This window comes from Castanea sativa, chromosome 8 (assembly GCF_040712315.1).
Source record: "Castanea sativa cultivar Marrone di Chiusa Pesio chromosome 8, ASM4071231v1".
Lineage (NCBI taxonomy): Eukaryota > Viridiplantae > Streptophyta > Magnoliopsida > Fagales > Fagaceae > Castanea > Castanea sativa.
This window is the reverse complement of record NC_134020.1, coordinates 29,836,751-29,858,754: the sequence shown is the minus strand read 5'-3', so window position 1 is coordinate 29,858,754 and position 22,004 is coordinate 29,836,751. Positions and strand designations below refer to the sequence as shown.

The 22,004-nt window shown below is 33.0% G+C and overlaps 2 protein-coding genes across 2 annotated transcripts; both read right to left on the bottom strand.

The window, feature by feature from the left end:
• Window positions 1-6,501: 6,501 nt before the first annotated feature.
• On the bottom strand, window positions 6,502-7,349 carry LOC142607882 (18.2 kDa class I heat shock protein-like). The gene has a single exon (XM_075779541.1). The coding sequence runs from the start codon at window positions 7,166-7,168 to the stop codon at window positions 6,701-6,703; it is 468 nt and encodes a 155-aa protein (XP_075635656.1). The 5' UTR covers window positions 7,169-7,349; the 3' UTR covers window positions 6,502-6,700.
• A 3,455-nt stretch (window positions 7,350-10,804) lies between these two features.
• Window positions 10,805-11,620, bottom strand: LOC142606731 (18.5 kDa class I heat shock protein-like). The gene has a single exon (XM_075778069.1). The coding sequence runs from the start codon at window positions 11,490-11,492 to the stop codon at window positions 11,025-11,027; it is 468 nt and encodes a 155-aa protein (XP_075634184.1). The 5' UTR covers window positions 11,493-11,620; the 3' UTR covers window positions 10,805-11,024.
• Between the last annotated feature and the right edge of the window lie 10,384 nt (window positions 11,621-22,004).

Genomic DNA, 22,004 nt, shown 5'->3' with positions numbered 1-22,004 from the left:
ACCAATTATTTTGGCACCAAATATATGACAATAAGTAGATCTGTGGGGGTGTGGTGGGTTTTTTTTAGGTCTGAGATAGAATGAGAGAAGAAGCAAGAAATAAGAGATAACAGAGAGAGAGAGAGAGAGAGAGAGAGAGAGAGAGAGAGAGAGAGAGAGAGAGAGAGAGAGAGAGAGAGAGTGTGTGTGTGTGTATATGTATTTAACCCATAATTATATTTTTATACAGGTAGACATAGTTGTATATAATATTGTGTAGTTAAGTTGAGTGTCATAATCATGAGCACATTTCTTTGTTCGAATTTGTTTTTCTTAATATATTTTTGCATGTTCAATTTTTTTTAGAAGTATTTTGAACTTTTTGTCCCCCTCAAGTTATTTCTTTGAACTTTTATTTTTATTTTTATAATAATTCAAAGCCCACAATTTTATTCTAATACATGTAGACATAATTGTATATAATATTATGTATTCAAGTTGAGTGTCATAATCAAGAGCACATTATTTTGTTTGAATTTGTTTTTCTTAATATATTTTTGCATGTTAGATTTTTTTTAGAAGTATTTTGCACTTTTTGTCCCCCTCAAGTTATTTCTTTGAACTTTTATTTTTATTTTTATAATGATTTAAAGCCCACAATTTTATTCTAACTCTTAACTTTAGCTAGTAAAATATTAAAGTGACTTGGTACTATTGCAATTCAACCAAAAATCAAAAGAAATCTACATATTTCCTTTATTGTATATAGGAGACTAATGGTCCATTTGGATGGAGTGGAGGGGAATAGAATGGATTTAAGAGGAGATTTTTTTATTATTATTATTTTTTTTATTTACATTGCTTTTGCAAGTTGTGAGCAACGACCAACCCCATATATCACACATCTTTCACATGTCTATACTACTCTTCTGTGTCCAGCTATAGGAGAAATATATTTAAGTTTCTTCCAAATTGCTCTATTTCCTTTTTCCAAAATAATTTTGATGATGTACAGAAAATCAGTAGGCTAAATGCTCCAAGTTTCAATGGGCTAATGAGCACTTGGAAGGCCTAAAAAGAAAAAGACACAAGAATCAAAGGAGATCGGAGTGAACCGGTCAAGAATCCTCCGATACTTAAGTTAGTTTTTCTCTACAACTCAAGAATTTCAACTTCTTAGGAGCAGTGAAAACTTATTTTTATTTGATGTGGATGAGTTCTTATATAGTAAGCCTTGGAGAGGTTACTTGTTTAATAACTTCCCCAATATTTTGTGGAAATTATAAGGTTCGAACTTAATTTCTACAACTGCTATAGAAGTTAGAATGTTCAATATTATCTTTTACAACTACCATTGGGAGTTAAGTACAAGGATTTTGCTTATGTTTCAAAATAGTAACACGTGATCCGAATTACGGGCTGCTGTAAATAAATCCATCTCTGAAAATTTTCTAAGTGCTAGAGGGTCGTCCATGTACTTTCTTGACGGATGATCCTCACGTCCATGGATGACTTTCTAATCATGGACGACCTTCTTGTGCTGGGCTAATCTCTGGCTCTGAATGACTCTTATGGACGAATTGGAGATGGTTTGATTTTTCGTTTTCCATCAAATTTAATATCTTTTTTCCCCCAAAATTTTTAATATCTTTAGGAAATAGAGCAATTAGGAAGGTGAGTTTAAATTGTTCATAAAGAGAACAAAGAAGTTGATTTACGACTATAACAAATGAAACTTTTCACTCGTCATATGATTATATATTCATACATTTGACATGTTAGCATACATAAAACTTCCATTTGGGCACTTTGAACAAAATTTGTTCCCTCTAGTTAACGCCTATGAAGATCTAACAAAACTATAAGGGTGAGTTTGGTTCAGTTTTTTAAAACTAGACTTTTTGAAAAAGTAGAGCTTTCAAAAAGTGCAGTATGAAAAAGTTTATTTTTTTTTTTTTAAGCTAAGTGTTTGGTAAAAGCTGTTAAAAAGTGTTTTTTGAAAAAGTTGAGTATTTGGCTAATACTTATAAAAGTAGCAGTTTGAGGGATAAATTACCAAAACGGACAATGTATATATAAGAGAGTTTATTTCATACTTAAATCAACTACTTCATATACTTACTAAAAAAACTAATTAATAATAATAATAATAATAATAATAATAATAATAATAATAATAATATTCAACAGAATAGAACAACCTCGAAGAACAGAACAAGCTCGCATCAAGACAGACCCAAAATCCAACCCATAACAAAAACTAAAATACCTAAAACAGAATAAATTTTTCAGTACTGGAAGAATAGAACAAAATTTTCACTAATGGAAGAATAGAACAAATTTTTCAGTATCCAAAACAAAACAAATAGATCATTAGCAAGAACAAATTAAAGCATGCATAGATCTGAAAATTTTTTAACAAATATTTCAAAATCTCTAATGGTACCTGGTGGTTTTAGGTAGCAGATTAGTGTTGCTTGGTGTTTTGTTGATCAAAAACTCTACCTTCAAAATGTTTTTCTTAGATTAGATTAGACATAAATTAAAATTTTTTTATAAAAAAAATACAGAAACATGTGCGTTGAAGAAGAGGAAGAAAGAAGAAGAAGAAGAGGAAGAAGGAAGAAGAAGAAGACGAAGAGAGACTTACCACGGAGAGGCTTGTAGCAGCACAGAGAGGGTAGAGCCGAGAGAAGAGAGGCTGGCGTTCAAAGAGGTATTATCTTCAAGTTGGGGGTTAGCAGCATCTTGTAATTATCTCTAAAAAAAAGAATATGCAATTTAATTCTTGTAAATTTAAAAGCACTAAAATTTTAATCAACATAAAATACATGGATCATTTTGAAAACAATATAATTTGTCGTAAAAGTGGTATTTATTAAAACAATAATTTAAGAATACAACAGTTATCACTTTTTTGCATTTGCTATTATAACTTGTTGTGATTGCTACAATGTTATGTGATAAAATTTGTTTTAGTATTTGGCCCATGTAAAATGATGTTGCTTCAATAAACTTTTTTTTTATTAGACATGCTCCAATTGAAAATTAACACCTTAATATATATATATATATATATATATATATATATATATATATATATATATATATATATATATATATATAAAAGTCAGTTCCATAATTTTTTTTAAAGGACTCTGGATTTGTAATGAATAAAAGTAGGGAGAAGTAACAAAAGTAAACTAAGGTATATTTGAGTAATTTACTAATGAAGTTGTATATTTGAGGGGTGTAAATGAGTTGAGTTGAGTATTAAAAGTTTAGGAGTGATTTATATAATTTTCTTTAGAACACGAGCAAGTTTGAGAACATCATCAAGCTAAAATACATATTCAAGTTTAATTCATTTTTTTGTCAAAAAAGTTTGAGTTTACTCACAAACTATTGGATTAACTTATTCTTTTTTCATATAGTAAATACCAAAGACCCATCACTTCAAAGTAAGCTTGACCCATGCTTTCTAATATGAAAAAACCAAGGTAATGTGGTCGACTAGTAGCACACTTTGCTTTGCACTGGTGGTAACTATGGACTTACCCAAAAGCTTAAGTGGCAATACATTGTGGGGCATGGGGCAATGATTACACATGCAAGCTCTCTTTTTTTGGTTTAAAAAAAATCATAAATATTTTATTATAATATATTAAAGTCAAAGCACAATCAGTACTCAAATTTGTTTTTAATTGTTGTTTAATTTTGCTTTAAATGTCGAATTTAATTTTTTTTATTTGGATGCCAAGTGTAAGTGCACAATTGCGTCTGGACCCAAAAACACACGTGGGCTCAGGCCTAATGGGCCTTAAACAATGAAATTTGTAGAGTGTGGGCTCGCAATCTAGTTTAGTGATATTTGAAACTTGATGAACAGGCTAAAATATTACAGTATTTACAAATAATAGACAAACGGGGCAAAATAAACCTCCTCGGACGTAAGCCGATGACAACTTATATATTATTTCTCTTTTTTCTCTCAAAGGTCACAGTTCATAATATTTGTCCCCCTCTTTCTTTACTCTTTTTCCTCCTTAAATACTTATTATTCTTCCCTCTTTATCCACGTGTTACACAAATCACCCTATTAGACACCTGTCCCATCCATCACCATCTGGAAGTCTTTAAATGATAGCAAGAAGGCTGACTTCTACTATTCAAGAGTCACTCCCCTATTAATGTGGCCAGGGAGGTAGGTGCAGGGTCTTTAATGTGAAGATAGCAGCCTTTTTCTAAGATATTTCTCTCACACCATTGCGTCTGGAGGGTGCTTAAATCCCCCTTTTAACCAACGGTTTTTCCAGAACTCTGCCTTGATCTTTTTGGCGAATCCCAGGGTCATCGTGAGTCTGTCCGAGGAGATATTCGTCCTCGGACTCTCGACTCATGGGCCGACCTACAGTTCTAGGAGGCTTTTAGTCTAAAACAAACTAGCGCCCATCAACAAAGCCCGAGGCCCAAATACTTACTTAAGTCCTTTTAGTCCCCACATTAAGTGAATCATTCATAATACTAAATGCAAAAGCAAAGATGACCACTTCACTCACCTAGGTAAAACTACTTTATTGTTGCTTCTATTAAGTGTTTGTGTAAGCATAGGTTACAACCTAGTTAAAGTTAAAATTACATTATTTGAGTTCATGAGATAGACTAATTTATGTTTGTAAACTTATATAAATTAGATTTACCTAGTATTTATATATATATTTATTTATTTATTTATTTACTACAAAATAAAATGTTTTATAATATCAATAAATTACAAATAATAAGTTAACATATTATGAATATATATATACAAATTTATACAATCCAATTTTAAGTTTATGTAATTGTGCTTAAGGACCAAGTTTTTTTTTTTAATCGGCTTAAGGACCAAGTTGGTTAGTTTTAAAAAGTCTTGGACCTTTTTGACATTAACCCAAATCTTAGGATTAATTTATGTATTTTATCAATAATTATATTTTTATACACGTAGACACAGTTGTATATAATATTTTGTATTCAAGTTGAATGTCATAATCATGAACACATTATTTTGTTTGAATTTGTTTTTCTTAATATACTTATGCATGTTCATTCATAATACTAAATGCAAAAGCAAAGATGACCACTTCACTCACCTAGGTAAAACTACTTTATTGTTGCTTCTATTAAGTGTTTGTGTAAGCATAGGTTACAACCTAGTTAAAGTTAAAATTACATTATTTGAGTTCATGAGATAGACTAATTTATGTTTGTAAACTTATATAAATTAGATTTACCTAGTATTTATATATATATTTATTTATTTATTTATTTACTACAAAATAAAATGTTTTATAATATCAATAAATTACAAATAATAAGTTAACATATTATGAATATATATATACAAATTTATACAATCCAATTTTAAGTTTATGTAATTGTGCTTAAGGACCAAGTTTTTTTTTTTGAATTGGCTTAATGACCAAGTTGGTTAGTTTTAAAAATTCTTGGACCTTCTTGACATTAGTCCAAACCTTAGGATTAATTTATGTATTTTATCCATAATTATATTTTTATACACGTAGACACAGTTGTATATAATATTTTGTATTCAAGTTGAATGTCATAATCATGAACACATTATTTTGTTTGAATTTGTTTTTCTTAATATACTTATGCATGTTCATTTTTTTTTTATAGAAGTATTTTGAACTTTTTGTTTCCCTCAAGTTATTTCTTTGAACATTTTTTCTTTTTTTATAATAATTCAAAGCCCACAATTTTATTCTAACACTTAACTTTTAGCCAGTAAAATATTAAGGTGACTTGGTTCTATTGCGATTCAACCAAATAATAAAAGAAATCCACATATTTCCTTCATTGTGTCTAGGAGACTAAGAGTGTATACATATATATATAATTTTATTTACATCAGATTTGCAAGTTGTAAGCAATGACCAACCCCATATGTAGATCACGTATCTTTCACACGACTAAAGGAGAAATATATTTGGGTTTCTTCCTAAATTTGTGGTAAATAAATGAATATAAACAGCTGAGTTCAAATTGTTCATAAAGAGGACAAAGAAGTTGATTTACAACTATAGATATTAGAGATATACATACACCAACAAAATAAACTTTTCACCCGTCGTTTGATACTTTATTCATAGAATTGCATGTCAGCATACATAAAATTTCCATTTCAGCACTTTCGAACAAAATTTGTTCCCTCTAGTTAATGCCTGTGAAGATCTAAGGAAACTAATTAAGATGATGTGTGGGAGATACTACTTCTCCCACATCCTGCAGTCCTGATCAGATAAGACCTTTTTATTGAGGTAATATCCACATAATTTTTCTTGTTTAATAGATGAAGAGTCTTTTATACCTTGCGCATAAAATGCTAAGCTACATTATGCATGATTGCTGATCAAAACGTTGATGCCCTTTGCAGTTAGAAAGATCTGGTTGACCGTTGGCAACTCGAGGAAGAAAGGAAGTCTAGTAAAAACTGTTAAGAGTAAGCGCCAATTTTAAGCACAATATTTTTGCATTCCTTAATACTTTCAAAACATTACAAAGCTTTTACATATTCCCCGTACAGCATTTACTTGGGGGGACAAGTCATGAAAATTATCAAACAATGAAACAAACATTGTACTAAAATTTATTTTATGCAATCAGAATTTAAGGCCTATGTTTATATTAACTATGCTATATTGGGACCAAATCACAATTAGCCAGAAATCTCAATCGACTTGACATCAGGCTTCTTCACCTCCACCTTAGGAACAGTCACAGTGAGAACACCATTCTCCATGGAAGCCTTAATCTGATCCATCTTTGCACTCTCAGGAAGCCTAAACCTCCTCAAGAACTTGCCGCTGCTACGCTCCACTCTATGCCACGTGTCTTTCTTCTCTTCCTTCTCCACTTTCCTCTCTCCACTTATTTGGAGCACTCTGTCATCTTCAACTTCAACCTTCACTTCCTCTTTGTTGAGCCCAGGAAGATCAGCTTTGAACACATGGGCTTCTGGGGTCTCCTTCCAATCCACGCGGGTGTTAACCAAAGCAGAATTTTCTTTGGCAAACTGAGATTCCGATGAGAATGGAAAATTCTTAAAAGGGTCCCAAATCTCGAGTGAGAATGGGTCTGAAATATTGCTTAGGCGGCTACCAAAGAAGCTTGGAATTAGCGACATCTTAATTAGGAACTATAGTACAGAGAAAACCTTTGAAGTTTGAAGTAGTTGTTTGTTGGGATGCTTACAATGACACGCGATTTCTGACTGGTTGATTGATTACAGAGTGGTAGCGAAATTTATAGGTTCGTGGAAAATTCTTCCAGTATTTTCTCGGGATTTCTGGTTTTTAGTCTTCGCTGTTTTTCTTGACGAACTTTCGGGTCGGTTCTAATTTCCCAAACGAACGTTCTAGTATGATCTTTGCAGACCTTATGTGGATCTGGCCTACTTGGGTATTTCCTTGGGTTACTGTTTCACGTATTGGGCCTCTGTACAATTGTGCTTGCACGGATTTGGCAACATATTTAAACCCAACCAAGATAATATATATATATATTGGGAGGGGGTGGTATTAACTGATTAACATTGGTCTAAACGAAATGTGTGTCAATATCTGTATATGTTCTTGTAACTTTTAAAAGCACCAAAATTTTAATCAGCGTAAAATAATGGGAAAAATTCTTGTATTAGATGATCTCATGAGACTATCTCATACAATATTTACTCAAAATAATGGATCATGTTTTAATTCATTGTAAAAGTGGTATTTATTAGAACAATAATTTAAGGACAAAAAAGTTCTCACTTTTTTGCATCTTCTATCATTAAAACTTGTTGTGATTGTTACACAATAAAATTTGTATCAATAGTTGGCCCATGTAAAATGATCATGTTGCTTCAATTGAAACTTTTTTATTTTACATATGTTCCAATTGAAACTTAACACTTTAATCTGTTGTGACAAAATTTGTGTATCTAACATTGTTCTTATTAAAAGTGAAGGGGCAGCAAATCAAGGAAGAAGGAAAAATCATAATTGGCATGGAAATGTGTATATATACACACACACACACACACACACACAATAATTCCATAATTTTTTAAGGACTTTGGATTAGTAATGTATAAAAGTAGGGAGAAGTAATAGAAGTAGACTAAGGTATATTTGAGTAATTTACTAATGAAGTTGTATATTTGTGGGGGTTGTAAATGAGTTAAGTTGAATAGAGTTTACGCACGAATTCTTTGATGAACTTATTCTTTTTCTATATAGTAAACACCTTAACTAAAATTTTGTATTGCCTTCACAATTCTTTAATAATAATCACCATTGGCGAGTTTTATTCAAGGATAGAAAGCACTTGAAAAGACCCATAACTTCAAACCAAGAGCCAAGAGATTGTGGGTTCGAGTAGTAGTACACCTTACTTTGCACTAGTGGTAACCATGGGCTTACCCAAAAGCCATTACACATGGGAGCCCTCTTATTTTTGTTCTAAAAAAAATCATATATAATATAATATATTATATTATATTGAAGTCGAAGCACAATCTTTATTTACATTTTTTTTAATTGTTGTCTAATTTTGCTTTACATGTCCAATTTAATTCTTTATTTGGATGCCAAGTGAGTCGTTCATAATACTAAATGCAAAAGCAGAGACAACCCCACTTACCTTGGTAAGACTACATTATTGTTGCTTCAATTAAATGTTTGTGTAAGTATTGGTTACAATCTAGTTAAAGTTAAAATTACGTTATTTAAGTTCATGAAATAGACTAATTTTCAATTGTAAACTTATAAAAATTAGAATTACCTAATACTATAAAAAAATTATATATAGTTATTTACTACAAAATAAAATGTTTTTGTAAGGATACAATTCAAATTCCCAAACCACGACTGGGAGGAAGATGGGCTTGAAAGGCCTTTCTTCACAATGAATTTGTAGAGGATGGGTTTGTAATTTAGATTTCAAGGATGGCTTAGACAATTACAAAAAGAACAGGCTTTGGGCCCAATGGAACAAAACAAAGAATCGTTTGCAAACAGTAAGACTGAGAATTCCTCCTCGGACTGTTTCCGAGGATAGTTTCTAATAGTATTTCTCAAGTTTGGATACAAATATTGATTATCATACACTTTTTCTTTCTCAAAAAGCCTCCCTTGCTTCGTATGCCTTCCCCCCTATTTATACTCCTCCTCTTCTCTTCATCATCTTCCACTCTATGGTTGCAATCCTGATTTTTGGATACTTGTCCCATCCATTCTTCCCTAAAGCCTGCTGGGATTTGGGACCAAGTTCCAAGCTCTATGCTCAGGTCCCATCCTTCCATCTATACAGTCAGCGTATCAATTACAGAGTCTTTAATATATGGGCGGTGGTAGCAGCTTTACTTTAGACATTCCACCGCTCTTTCTACTGTCCTCCACGTATACTGTGTATCCTCGGCTTAACATTCCGAGGACAAATCTACTCCTCGGACGGTATGGGACACTTAAATACTCCACGATCATTTTGATGTTTTCGGATTTGGGTTTCTAGCCCAAAAGACCTCGTTGGGCCGTCCTTCATAAATTACTGGGCCCAATACCCCTACAGTTTTATATTATCAATAAATTACAAATAATAAGTTAACATATTATGAACATATATATATTAACAAACTTATACAATCCAATTTTAAGTTTATGTAATTATTTTTTTATGCATGTTTTAAAAATAATTATATATATATATATATATATATATATATTCAAATATAGTATTTAAGCCTCATATTCGTAAGCTTGTTCACAAGCACTTGATTATTTGAGTTTAAGTTGTTTACTAAATGAAAAATATAAACAATTTTTTTTAAAGTTGAGTCTAAATTATTTATGTATAGTTTGGTTCATTTACAACCTTCCACATTAGAGAGATACACACCAACAAATGAGTTTTCTTGCTCATCATATGATTATAATCATACAATTGACATATTGGCATACCATAAAAAAGTCATAGTACAAAAAACTCTCACTTTTTGCAGAGTCTAAAAGAGTTCATAATAAGTTACCTTGTCTCTAATTTGTTTTACAAAGGGAAATGGGATACCTACTGCTTTTGCTAGATGACATTTGTTATTGTATCAAGGCTCAATGTCTATGTTGGCATAACTTAGCATGTATTAGAAATTTCCATATCATCAGTTTGAACAAAATTTGTTCACACTCGGTAATCCATGGAAGTTTGGGAAACAAAAATATATTGAGGGTAGAGAAACATAAGAAGATGCGTGGAGGTGTCCCCTTAAAGGAAATGGTGGGTTCGTCACTCTGTTGGATGGGTAATCCTATCCTATATAATTAGTGGTAAGAGGTAAGGTTACCTACTAATAGATGAAGAGTCTATTAGCTTCCACATGAAAATGCTTATCTACATTTAGATCTTAATTATTAAGGTATTGAATAGATGGAGGCTCACAGTCACTAGTCACAGCTCCTGCGGTTTTTTTTATTTATTTAATTTTTAGTATAGATCTTTCTATTAAGGTATTATCCGCAGATTTTTCTTGTTTTAAATTTTTAATAGTTGAAGAGTCTCTTACCTTCAACATTAAAAAATATATATATATATATATATATATATATATATATGCTAAGATACATTTGGATGGTTAATCGGAACGTTGATGCGCTTTGATCTTAGAAAGATCTGAAATTGGTTGGAATCCTCAAAAAACTGATGGAATCATACACATTTAAGTATCTGATTCAATGTTGTCAATTTGAGGAAGAAAGTGAAAACAAACTGAAGCGGGTCGAAAACATTTTAAGTAATCTGTTTTTACGTTCTTTAGAACTTTCAAAACAAACCAAAGCGTTTACATACTCCTTGGACAGGTAGTCGGGGAGACATCATGACAATTATCAAACAAACATAAAACTAAAGACCTTCCCAGAACCATGCCTATTTATTTTCTGCAATCACAGATAAGGCATATGCTTATATCTTAATTACTATGGCAATATAGATACCAAAATCACAATTTAGCCAAAAATCTCAATGGACTTGACATCGGGCTTCTTCACCTCCACCTTAGGGACTGTCACAGTGAGAACACCATTCTCCATGGAAGCCTTAATCTGATCCATCTTTGCATTCTCAGGAAGCCTAAACCTCCTCAAGAATTTGCCGCTGCTACGCTCCACTCTATGCCACGTGTCTTTCTTCTCTTCCTTCTCCACTTTCCTCTCTCCGCTTATTTGCAGCACTCTGTCATCTTCAACTTCAACCTTCACCTCCTCTTTGTTGAGCCCAGGAAGATCAGCTTTGAACACATGGGCTTCTGGGGTCTCCTTCCAATCCACGCGAGTGTTAACCAAAGCAGAAGTTTCTTTTGCAAATTGAGGTTCAGATGAGAACGGGAAATCCTTAAATGGGTCCCAAATCTCGAGCGAAAATGGATCCAAGATGTTGCTTCGGCGGCTACCAAAGAAGCTTGGAATCAGAGACATCTTAGTTACTAACTATTCTTAAGAGAAAACCTTAGAAGTTGTTGTTTGTTGGGAAAGCTTACAATGACACTTGCGACTTCAGATTGGTTTGGAGAGAGAGAATGTTTTGTGTATTTATAGGTTCTTGGAGGATTCTTCAAGTATTTTCTCGCGAATTCTAGTAGTTGTTGTCTCCTCTGGTCTCGTTAACGAACTTTCTTGTGTTTCAATGAACTCTCCAGTTTCTCTAGCATCTTTGCGAACCTTCTGTTGGACCTAGCCATTCTAGCCCAGTGAGTACTTGGTTGTGCCACAATGCCCACAAATACCCGTACGTATTGGGCCTAATCCATTAGTCATCCAAAGTTTTGTGAACGCATTATTATTATTATTATTTTTTTTTTTTTTGAGAAAAAACCCAACCAACAAAAAAAAATAAAACATGGAAACTTATCAGACACTCTTGGTGCACAACGACTCGGTATTTCCACTGTTCATATAAATAATAAATCCAACCACAAGTTAAGCTAATATTTTTTTAATACAAGATAAAATTTTTATTCTAGTCCAATTTAAGTATATATGTGTATGAAACTCCCTTTTGGGAACTTGAACCCCGGTTCTTGCTCTCTACATCCCATAAATATTTATACTTGTAGAGTAACCATCGTACTAAGGGTGTGCAGTGGTACAAGTTTAACTAATCTAATCTCCTATAACGTGGAATATAAATAATCTGTACTATTTTTTGTATTCCACTTTATGTTCCATTAATTACAATTTGTCATGTGTTTATTTTTTCCCATTTTAAACTTTGATTATTTTATAAACATTTTAAACTTTGATTGTTTTATAAAAAAAGTTAAGCAAATATATGATAAGTTGTAATTAATGGAACATAAAGTAAAATACAAAAAATGATATAGAAGATTTATATTCTATAACTTGATATGAAGGAGATTCATGTGGATTTAGTCCTTGAGCACTAAATAATTACTTTAAAAAACATATATATTCTATTCTCAATAGTTTGTATTTAATAAAATTTGAGTGCACGTGCATGAATACGTGACTCTATACAAAGTCATATTAATGCTTATAAATTGTTAAATATTGAAGTATTGAATGAAGACAAGAAACAGAAGACAAGTCTAGCTAGCACATAGCATCAACTAGAGCTCTGTTGATGTGCTTGCCAAGACGAGTTTGTAATCCATTACACACCTCTTGATAACTCTGATGTATTTTCTACTTGTTTAATTTGTACTATTAAGGGTTGGTTTAAGATCCGCTTATTTTATTTTATTGAAATTTTTTTGTTAAAAGTATTATAGATAAAGATAAAAGTTAATTGAAATAGTACAGTGAGACCTATGAATAGTACTTATAGTGAAACCTATGCATAGTAGCAAAAATAAGTTGAATAGTAAAATAAGTTACAAAAATAATTTTCGCCAAACAGACACTAAGGGGCTGTTTGGATACTTTTTTTTTATCACTCAATTTCCGTTACTCATCACTCATCACTTTAAAATACCACACCCGTTTCGCATCATCACTCACTTCCCATCACTCAATATTTTGCACACTGTTTGTGGGTCTCATACCTGTCACTCAATGCAGCTTTTTTTTTTAGTAACCAGATCACCCGAACCTAGTGAAAGAAAAGAAACCCAGATACCCAAACCCATTGGGGAAAAAAAAACTGAAGAGTGAAGACCGAAACCAGTGAAAAAAAAAACAAACAAACAAAGAACTGAAGAGTGAAGACCGAACCCAGAAAAGAAAAAAAAAAAAATTCAGTTGGTCAAAAGGTGCGGCTGAGTTATGATTAGTGGATCCCTCATGTGTGTTTAATTACAAAAATACTATTGAGTTATAAGTTATGGAAACTGAAAATAGCCAAAATGTGTTTTTAGTTTCCATACTCATAACTTAAAAATTAGAAAATTAAGTGATGAAAACAGAGTTATGGTGCTCCCAAATGGACTTCTCGCTATGGGTCTTACCATTTTTGAGTTATGAGTTATAAAAACAGATTTATGAGTTATGGAAATTGATGATCCAAACAACCCCTAAGTGAGCGTAAAACACGCTTCCCACGTCGACCTTTTTTTTTAAGTAGTGCCTGGTGCACTGTTCATGGGACATGAACAGTGCACCAAGGCATATGAACAGTAAAAAAAAGAGTGAATAGTAATTTTTTATTATTTTCAGTTTTCAGCAAAATAAGCGGTATTTAAATAAACCCTAAGTTTCTGTTTGGATAGTGTATTTTTTGCCAGCTTATTTTACTATTCATATTATCTTTGCTACTATTCATGGGACTTACTGTACTTTTTGGTATTATTCATGAGTCCTACTGTACTATTTTAGCTAACGTTTACCTTTATCTATAGTGTTTTCAGTAAAAAAAATTTATTTTCAGCAAAATAAGCTGATCCTAAATAGACAGGGTGCGTTTGGCTTCAAATTAAAAAAACTAGCTTATTTTATTATTTAGCTTATTTTTGATACTATTCACTTTTTTTATACTATTTATGGGTTTCACTATACTATTTCAACTAACTTTTACATTTATCTATAATACTTTCAGTAAAAAAATTTTAATTTTAGTAAAATAAATGAATTTCAAATAGATTTAAGTTCATAGTTAATGTCTTATTTTATTTTATACCAAAAATCCACGAAAAGATAGCCCAGTTATTTTAGGGCCCATTATTCCTTTCTTTTATTTTATTTGGCCCAAACCTTTGTAACTTTAATGGCAAATTTTGAAGGAGTGTACTGTGGTATTGAGATTTGAGATAAAAAAGGAGAATCTATTTAAGCTTACCTATGGGACTAGGATGCTGATTTTGAATAGGGGCTTGGATCTGGAGCACTTGCAAATTCCATGAACCTATGAGTAGTAGACCCACGTGCAAGCTACAAGCCCAGAAAATAACGCCCTAATAATTTGTTGTTTGTCAACTGAGTTTCGGTAAACCAGTTTATTAAAAAAAAGTTTAGGTAAACCATGAAATCCATCTTAACTCATTTAATGCTAATTGACAAGATCCCTTTAGATTTATTAAGTTTTTAAGGGATCATTTCTTCTACTAAAGCATAATGAAGCAAGTTTGGCTAACTATGTGTTGTTTGTTATCGTTGTTTAAATAACATTTTTTAGTGTTTAAACATTATTACACGTATTTTCATACACTTTTTCATCTATACGTATTTCTAAAAAATACAAATAAAATTATTAGAACAATATTACCAAATGGACCCTAAATTATCCTTGGAGTTAAACCAGATTGTTGCAGTGTCCAAAGAAAGAAACCAATTACACAAGGTTGTTATTCCTTCTAATTGTTAGGGTTTGTGCCCTAAAATTCAATTTATTGGCATGTCATAAATAATTAAATTGTTTAATTATATGAGACAATTTATAAATGAACTAATGAGACATTATCATAGTTCTTGAGATGCATTGTATGTGATTTAGTCATAGAAGATATAAATCACAAGTTCCTTGTAAACTAAAAACGTAGTTCGTAGTCGGTGATGAAATTGAGCGTTTCATCTACGAAGACTATAACACATCAACTAAGATGATTTGTCTTGATCATGGAAATGGAGACTTCTAGTTGATGTGTCTTAAAGGTTAACACATGTTGAATTGGACCGCTGTAAGATTAATTATTCAATTAACAACTGTCACCTGAATAATTAATCTCACGACTTCTAATTTCATAGACTCTCAATCCTAAGAGGGTAATGAACTCGATTATGAAATGTAAGTTACTTTGATACATCAGGAGTGAGATCTAATATTCACGATTAAAACCTCGGTATGTTGGGTAACCATACATAGTGTTGAGGGAACACATATTTTCAAGATGAAATCCGTAATCTCTTTTTGTAGAGACACGAAATATCCCCTGAGATAAGTTTAATGGGAACTAGTTATTCAGGGCGCCCACTTTAGTAAGGAGTTACTAAAACTTATATTTATTGAAATTGGATTTCAATAAATGTGAATAACTAAAAGATTAAACTAGGTACTCAAGGATAAAATAGTTGTTTACAAAGTGACAGTTTATTATGACTATATTCACTATGGATATTTCATGGAGGGGTCAAATGATATCATTAGAGTCTTGGGATATAATTTATTAATGAGACCTAGAGTGCAATTATTTTTATAGAGTGATATTAAATATAATTAATGGTAACTTTGGATTTGTCAAGAGTTGACAGAAAAGCCCAAGGCCTATCGGAGTTAGAATCTTATTTGTTCCCTTTGGTCCCATCTTAAGCCACAAATTAAAGCCCAATTGGGTAGGCCCAAAAGGCTAACCCAATTAGATAATCAGTTTTTATTTAATAAGAGTTATTAAATAAAGTAACTACCAAGGTAGTTAGAATGTACGTATGATGAAAAGAAAGAAAACAGTTTTTTGTTTTTACAAGGAGAAGAAGAAGGATTTTTCTTTGAGAATAAATGTACATAAAGATTGATTGAGAGACCACACTTCTTGGGCATCATGTGAAATTGAGATGAAGATTAAAGGTATTCCCAAGTATTGATTTTGAATTTCACTACATCAAGGTACGCTTTTTATTCTTTGTTCTAGAATTCAAGGTTACATGTTATCTCTCATGAATGAAGTAGATCTGTGATTGTTGCTTCTGCTGTGTGTTTTGTATGAGATGCAAAACCAAATTTTCCAACACTAATGTCCAACAACTATAGGCCTTATTCACTGCTTAAAGTTGGATCATAGACGTTCCTTTGATCTTTTCTAGAGCTTTGACCAAATTAAAGCATTAAACAACAACCCATCTACCCCTACCAACCACATTTACCTTGCTAAGTCCCTTACTATTTAAAATATAAAATTACATTAAAAAAAAAGAAAGATTTAGAAGGGTGTGTATGTGTGTCTGATAGCACAAGTAGGGTTCTCTTTCTCTCCCTCACCATCTCATTCCTTTTATCCCAACCTTTTACATTGTAATTGTGACCTGTTATATTATAATGAAAGCATTGTTTTAAATTAGTGCGATTTTCTATGAATGGCAATGTTTAAGTGAGCCTTCATAGTATACCACTAGCCTTCATTACTATGGCATTGAATTGAGTAGCGAATTTGACTTGGTCCTTTAACTTGGGTCGTTAGGCACAAAACATGTGGCAAAGGAACCAAATCAACCCTAACACATGGTTTATAGTTTCTTTTCCACCTTTTGAGATTATGAAATAAAGTTTTGTATACATTACTGGCCTCTCTTTTCATATATATATATATATATATATATATATATATATATATATATATATATATATATATATATATATATATATATCTATCTGTATGTATGTAGGGATAAGGGGCCACCTGCTTGGGACTCCATTAGATCTTGAAGACTTGTTCTGGTCTTGCGTTGGATCGCCATAGCATTCGGGATGGAAGGATCTTCTTGTGAGTGGCTCACTTAGGAAGGAGGAAGATGACTGAAGTCCTCGGTGGGAGCTTCAAGAGACTGGCAGTGGTTGAAGACTTCAAATTTGTCTTCGGACTCGGAGATTTCAACTATTTCCTCCTCCTCCTCGATGAGTGGTAGGGATGATGTGGCTACTTCCTCAGCAGTGCGTTGGAGTGGTAGTTCTACCTGCAGTACGCCTTTTGGAATAGGGCTGGTGGTAAGGAAACCTGGAGTAGCAATGCTTATCTGGTGCAAGCATGGATCTTTCGCTTTGATAACGTTCTTTGGTGCTTGAAAACTGAACGAAAGAGGGTTGTAGCCAAGGATGAGGTGGGTTGCTTTTAATTGACCGTCATTGTGAATGAAGACCTCAGCTTTAAGTATCTTGTTTAGGTCTGGCTGGTTGACAAGATTTAGGTTGGGAATGGTGGCGTGCTTATCTGCAAAACCATTAAAAAAATAAATTATCAGAAAAATGACATAACTCAAGGAAAAATTCAATTGCAAGCACAGGCAAAAAGAAACAAGTGTAGCGAATGTCAGAGAGAAAAGGGGGTGACTTCAGAGTAATAAACCTAGACCTAAGAACCCCACCTGTTATCCCATCTCTCGTCGGGTAGTGGAGGCCATCGTGCCACTCCCCTTAGATGATTAGAATATCTTTGTTCATGCCTTTGTTGGAATCAAGGAGGCTTGAGATTAGCCTAACCTCAGGAACCCTAATTTTTAGGTAATATTTTAAGAGGTGAAGGTTGTAAATCTAGTTGACGTCGTGCTGGGTGAGGTTCTAGCTCATTCTCTCGTTGAAGGCGTCTAGATTACCTAGGATCCTAAACATGTTTGGGGCACACTAGGTGGGGGAGAGACGGTGAGCTATTAAGTAATCCTTAGTGACTTTACCTATGAGGATTCTCATCCCTCTCTCTATAAAGGCAATCATAGGGATTACTACTTCCCCCTCCTGTCTTATGGCGTGCCACTCCTCTTCTTTATAGTACCTAATGGAAACCCCTAGGGGAATTTGGTATTAGGTTTTAAAGTCTTCTGTACCCTTTGAGGTGTTTACTAGGTAAGCGAATCTCCCCATATATGTAAAAGAATTGAAGGGATTAGGTGGCAGAGGTGAAATTGTACGGGTTGAGGAAAAGAAAAAGATTTAACTACAAAGAATGACCAAAGGGACTAGGAAAAAGAAAGAAAGAAAAAATCACTAGAGACTGCTTACGGAAACGAATAAAGGCTCCTCAGACTAGCTCTTGTCCGAGCTCCTGAGTTTGGAAAGTGCAATAGTCAAGTATGTGAAGTTTTTGGATAGTATGTATATATATATGAGATAGAAAAGCATGCGGGAGAATTCCCACCCAAGTTCCAACAAAATTCTCAGCCGTTGGATCTTCATCACGTTGTAGAACATGGGAGACATAGAGTTGCATATATTTAATGCGGGCGCACCCCGAATGTCGAAGCATTAGGAACACGCATTGAGCACTGGAAAAGGTGTTTACACAGATAGAAGGTGACGTGTGACAAGAAGAGGATAATGATGATAATATCAAAATCCCTTTCTTTTTCGAGGAGCAAAAGAAGGAAATTTTGAGGGGTTGTTGTAGGGATAAAAGGCCCATAATTGTATATTGGGCATTGGACCTTGTCCGAGGACGTCTATTAGTCTAAGAACTAGAAGATAACAGGGAAGGTAACTGTATTGAATGCTTTGTAGCTAACTCTCTGGCCGCATTAATGTGGAGATGATACTTGAGTAGTAGCCAGCAGCCTTACAGCTACTCTCATCGACTTCAAGAAGGTGCTAATGAGACAAGGATAAAATCCAGCAGCTTGCCCTGCACATGGAGGGTGAAGACGAAGAAAAAGAGAGTATAAAATGGAGAAAGAAGTCCCTTATGTAGAGTCAGAGAAAAAAAGGAAAAAAAGAACATTGTAGCACCAAGAAATGTACTTGTAACCAAATTCAAAAGAAATATATATGAGACTTGGTCTCTTCGGATGGTGCTGATGACGATTTACTTTGAGCAAAACCATTTTGTTCTTGTTTTCTTTTCATTTGGACTCACTACAATTATGATCTAATTCATTAGAGCCTAGTTTTCCAGCCCACTCTTTACAAATTTATTGTATTGAGCTCTTTGGGCCTAGATCCTTTTCCCTTTAGGCTTAGGCACCAAACTAGGTTCTTACAATATATATATATATATATGTGTGTGTGTGTGTGTGTGTGTGTGTGTGTGTGTGTGTGTAATAGAATTTATGCTTGTGACATCCGTTCTAAGATATCAATTAGGTGTTAGTATATATGGGAATTTAAACTCGGGATCTCTTATTTGACGATAAGTCATTTTACCAAGTAAGTTAATTGAAAACCCCACATAGAGGTTAATATTTCAAGAATTAGAAATTGAATATATTTCTTGAATTAACGGTCTTTTAGAGGATTGAACACTTTCATCAAACATTTATAGAATAACTTAGAAGATTGAACACTTTCATCAAACATTTATAAAATAACTTTTTCTTTTACTTTTAATTTTCTCTAGTGGATTAACAAATGGCAAGTTCTAAATAGGATGTAAGAGCATTTGATCCCACTGTGTTGACTTAGGCAGTTGTAAATCTACTGTATTTTGTAAAAATAATATACGGCCAGTTGGGCTTGTAATGAATGATATTTATGACCTGTTGGGCTTGTTATGTGTTGACTTAGGCAGTCTACTATGATTTTTTTTCATCAGTCACATATATACATGTACATTTTTTTTTTTGCTAACCACCATATATACGTATACATTTTCACACACAGTGCATGCACTCACATTGCATCCACTCTAATGTTAATATAGAGGGAAAAAAGTCTTTTAAGTTAGAGATGAATTTTTTTTTTTCCATCAACTTAGAGTAAAAAAAGCCCATGGGCACAGCACATCTCATAATACTTTTACCAAATATTTGTTATAAGTTGTAGCGAGTCTAGGTTTAATTAATTTTATTCTTCTTATTTTGTTTTATTCGAGTTATAGTTTATTGACAATTCGATATCTCAACTTATTATGAAATCGTTGTAAGATTTATTGTATATGTAGAAGAACTCATTTATAATAATCTTTAGACACTTGATAATGGTTTTCTTGCATTTTTTTTTTAAAAAATATAATTGTTTAACATATGAGTGCATGCAATATGTGTGAATATATTAATCATAGTAAATTTTTAGAAGAACAAATTTAAAGCATTTTGAAAACAAATGCAATTCCTCATTGTGGTGGGCCTTTTTTGAGATGGTGGGCTGGGCTCCCTCCTACCACACTAAGGCCCAAAGGTTCTGGGTAGGAGAATCAAGACCGGCCTGATTGTAACTCACCTTAAACTGGCTTGTGAACAAACTGGGGCCCTTTTGCTAATGCCTTGGTCACGTGCTCATGGCAGATGAGGCTGTTGTAAGAGAGTTATGGCAGACAAGTATAATATAATAACAATGAAGGAAATGCACTTATTGTTAGTCAAAAGAATTCCCAAAAAAATAAAGAAAATAGCAGTATGGCCATAAAGATGCAATAAAATGACAATAATGAAGATGAGATAACACCAGTATTTAATCAATAAGAAAAACAAAGCAGAAACAGTTAGTCTGCTGTGCTTGGTTGCCTTACGGAAGTAAGACCAAAGAGAGAACCATTTCCTCAATGTGGGTAACCTCACAGGAGAGTCTTGCCGTTGAGATTACCCATTTTGATAGAATGGGTTTGAATGACTTATGCTCCAGAAATCCTTAATCCTCAAATAGAGGGTATGTTTTAGAAGGAGAGAAGGGGATTAGCCTATTGGTGCATGTTTGTCATCTCACTCTTGCCTACTCTCTTTTGTTTTTCTTTCTTTTCTCTGTAAGTTTTTTGCTCTATTTCTTTTTACTCTCTTGTTCCGTGTTTTCTTTTTGATGTGTTGTGTTGCGTGTTCTTTCCAGATTTGATGAGAATCAACAAGCATTCAAGGATCCATTGCATGTTCCAGTTGGGCCTATTACAAGAGCAAGATCCAAGAAAATCAAAGAAACACTTAATGGGCTGATTCAAGAGATTTGGGTTGATTCTAACGCAGGACATTCCAAGCTTGGCCCAAAGGAAGATGAAAGCGTAATAAATTTAATTCAAGCTATTTAGGGTTGATCTGGCTTAATTAGGAGTGATTTATGGCGTGAATTAATGGCTGATTGACTTTCCAGCTCTATATCAGTTAAGACAGATTTTTTCCTATTTTGGATCTGCTAATTTCAAACCAAATCAACTTTTATTTAGGGTTTTATTATTTAGTACGTTTTTTAGGTATTTTCCTTGTTTTTAGGTGCATTTAATGCTTTTTAGATCAAATTTGATTCCTGGTACGGTAAGGTATCAATTAGGAGTTATTTTAGAATATATTTTCTTGTCTGTCAAGTTTTATGGAGCCCTTAAATAGGCTCTGAAGTTTGTAAACGTTTTTCATAATATTATTGAATGAAAATAAGAAAAGGTGAGGCTTTGCTCTTCTTTTGGCTCTTCAAGAACTGTGAACTTATCAGGGATTCTTCTTTGTGGCGTTCAAACTTTATACCTTCGGTTCGTGATTCTTTATAATCATTGGGTCAAGGTCAACTTATACCTTTGGTTCGCGTTTCGATTATAAACGTTGGGTCAGGGTTTCTATCAAAAATCTGAATTTTAGCTTTCTTGGGCAAGTATTCCAATATTTTTGTTGGGTCTCAAAGCGTGTCGATTGAGGTTCGCATAATTTGGTATTAAATATTCTAATATTTTTGTTGGGTCTCAAAGTGTGTCGATTGAGGTTCGCATCATTTGGTATCAGAGCACAGGTTCTAAAATCAGTTTTCTATCCCTTTTTTTTTTCTTTTTTTGTTTCCAATTATCATCCTATCCTGTTCCTTTTGTGTTCTTCATTCATCGTTCTTATTTTTATTTTTATTTTTTGTTGAAGTGCACTAGGCTAAAATCGTGCACCCAGCTTCCAAAAAAAAAAAAAAAAATTTTTTTTGTAGTTTCAATTCTCTCAGAC

Bases quoted from the DNA above. Each gene is read 5' to 3' on its own strand.
- LOC142606731 (XM_075778069.1), bottom strand. From the start codon at position 11,492: ATGTCTCTGATTCCAAGCTTCTTTGGTAGCCGCCGAAGCAACATCTTG.
- LOC142607882 (XM_075779541.1), bottom strand. From the start codon at position 7,168: ATGTCGCTAATTCCAAGCTTCTTTGGTAGCCGCCTAAGCAATATTTCA.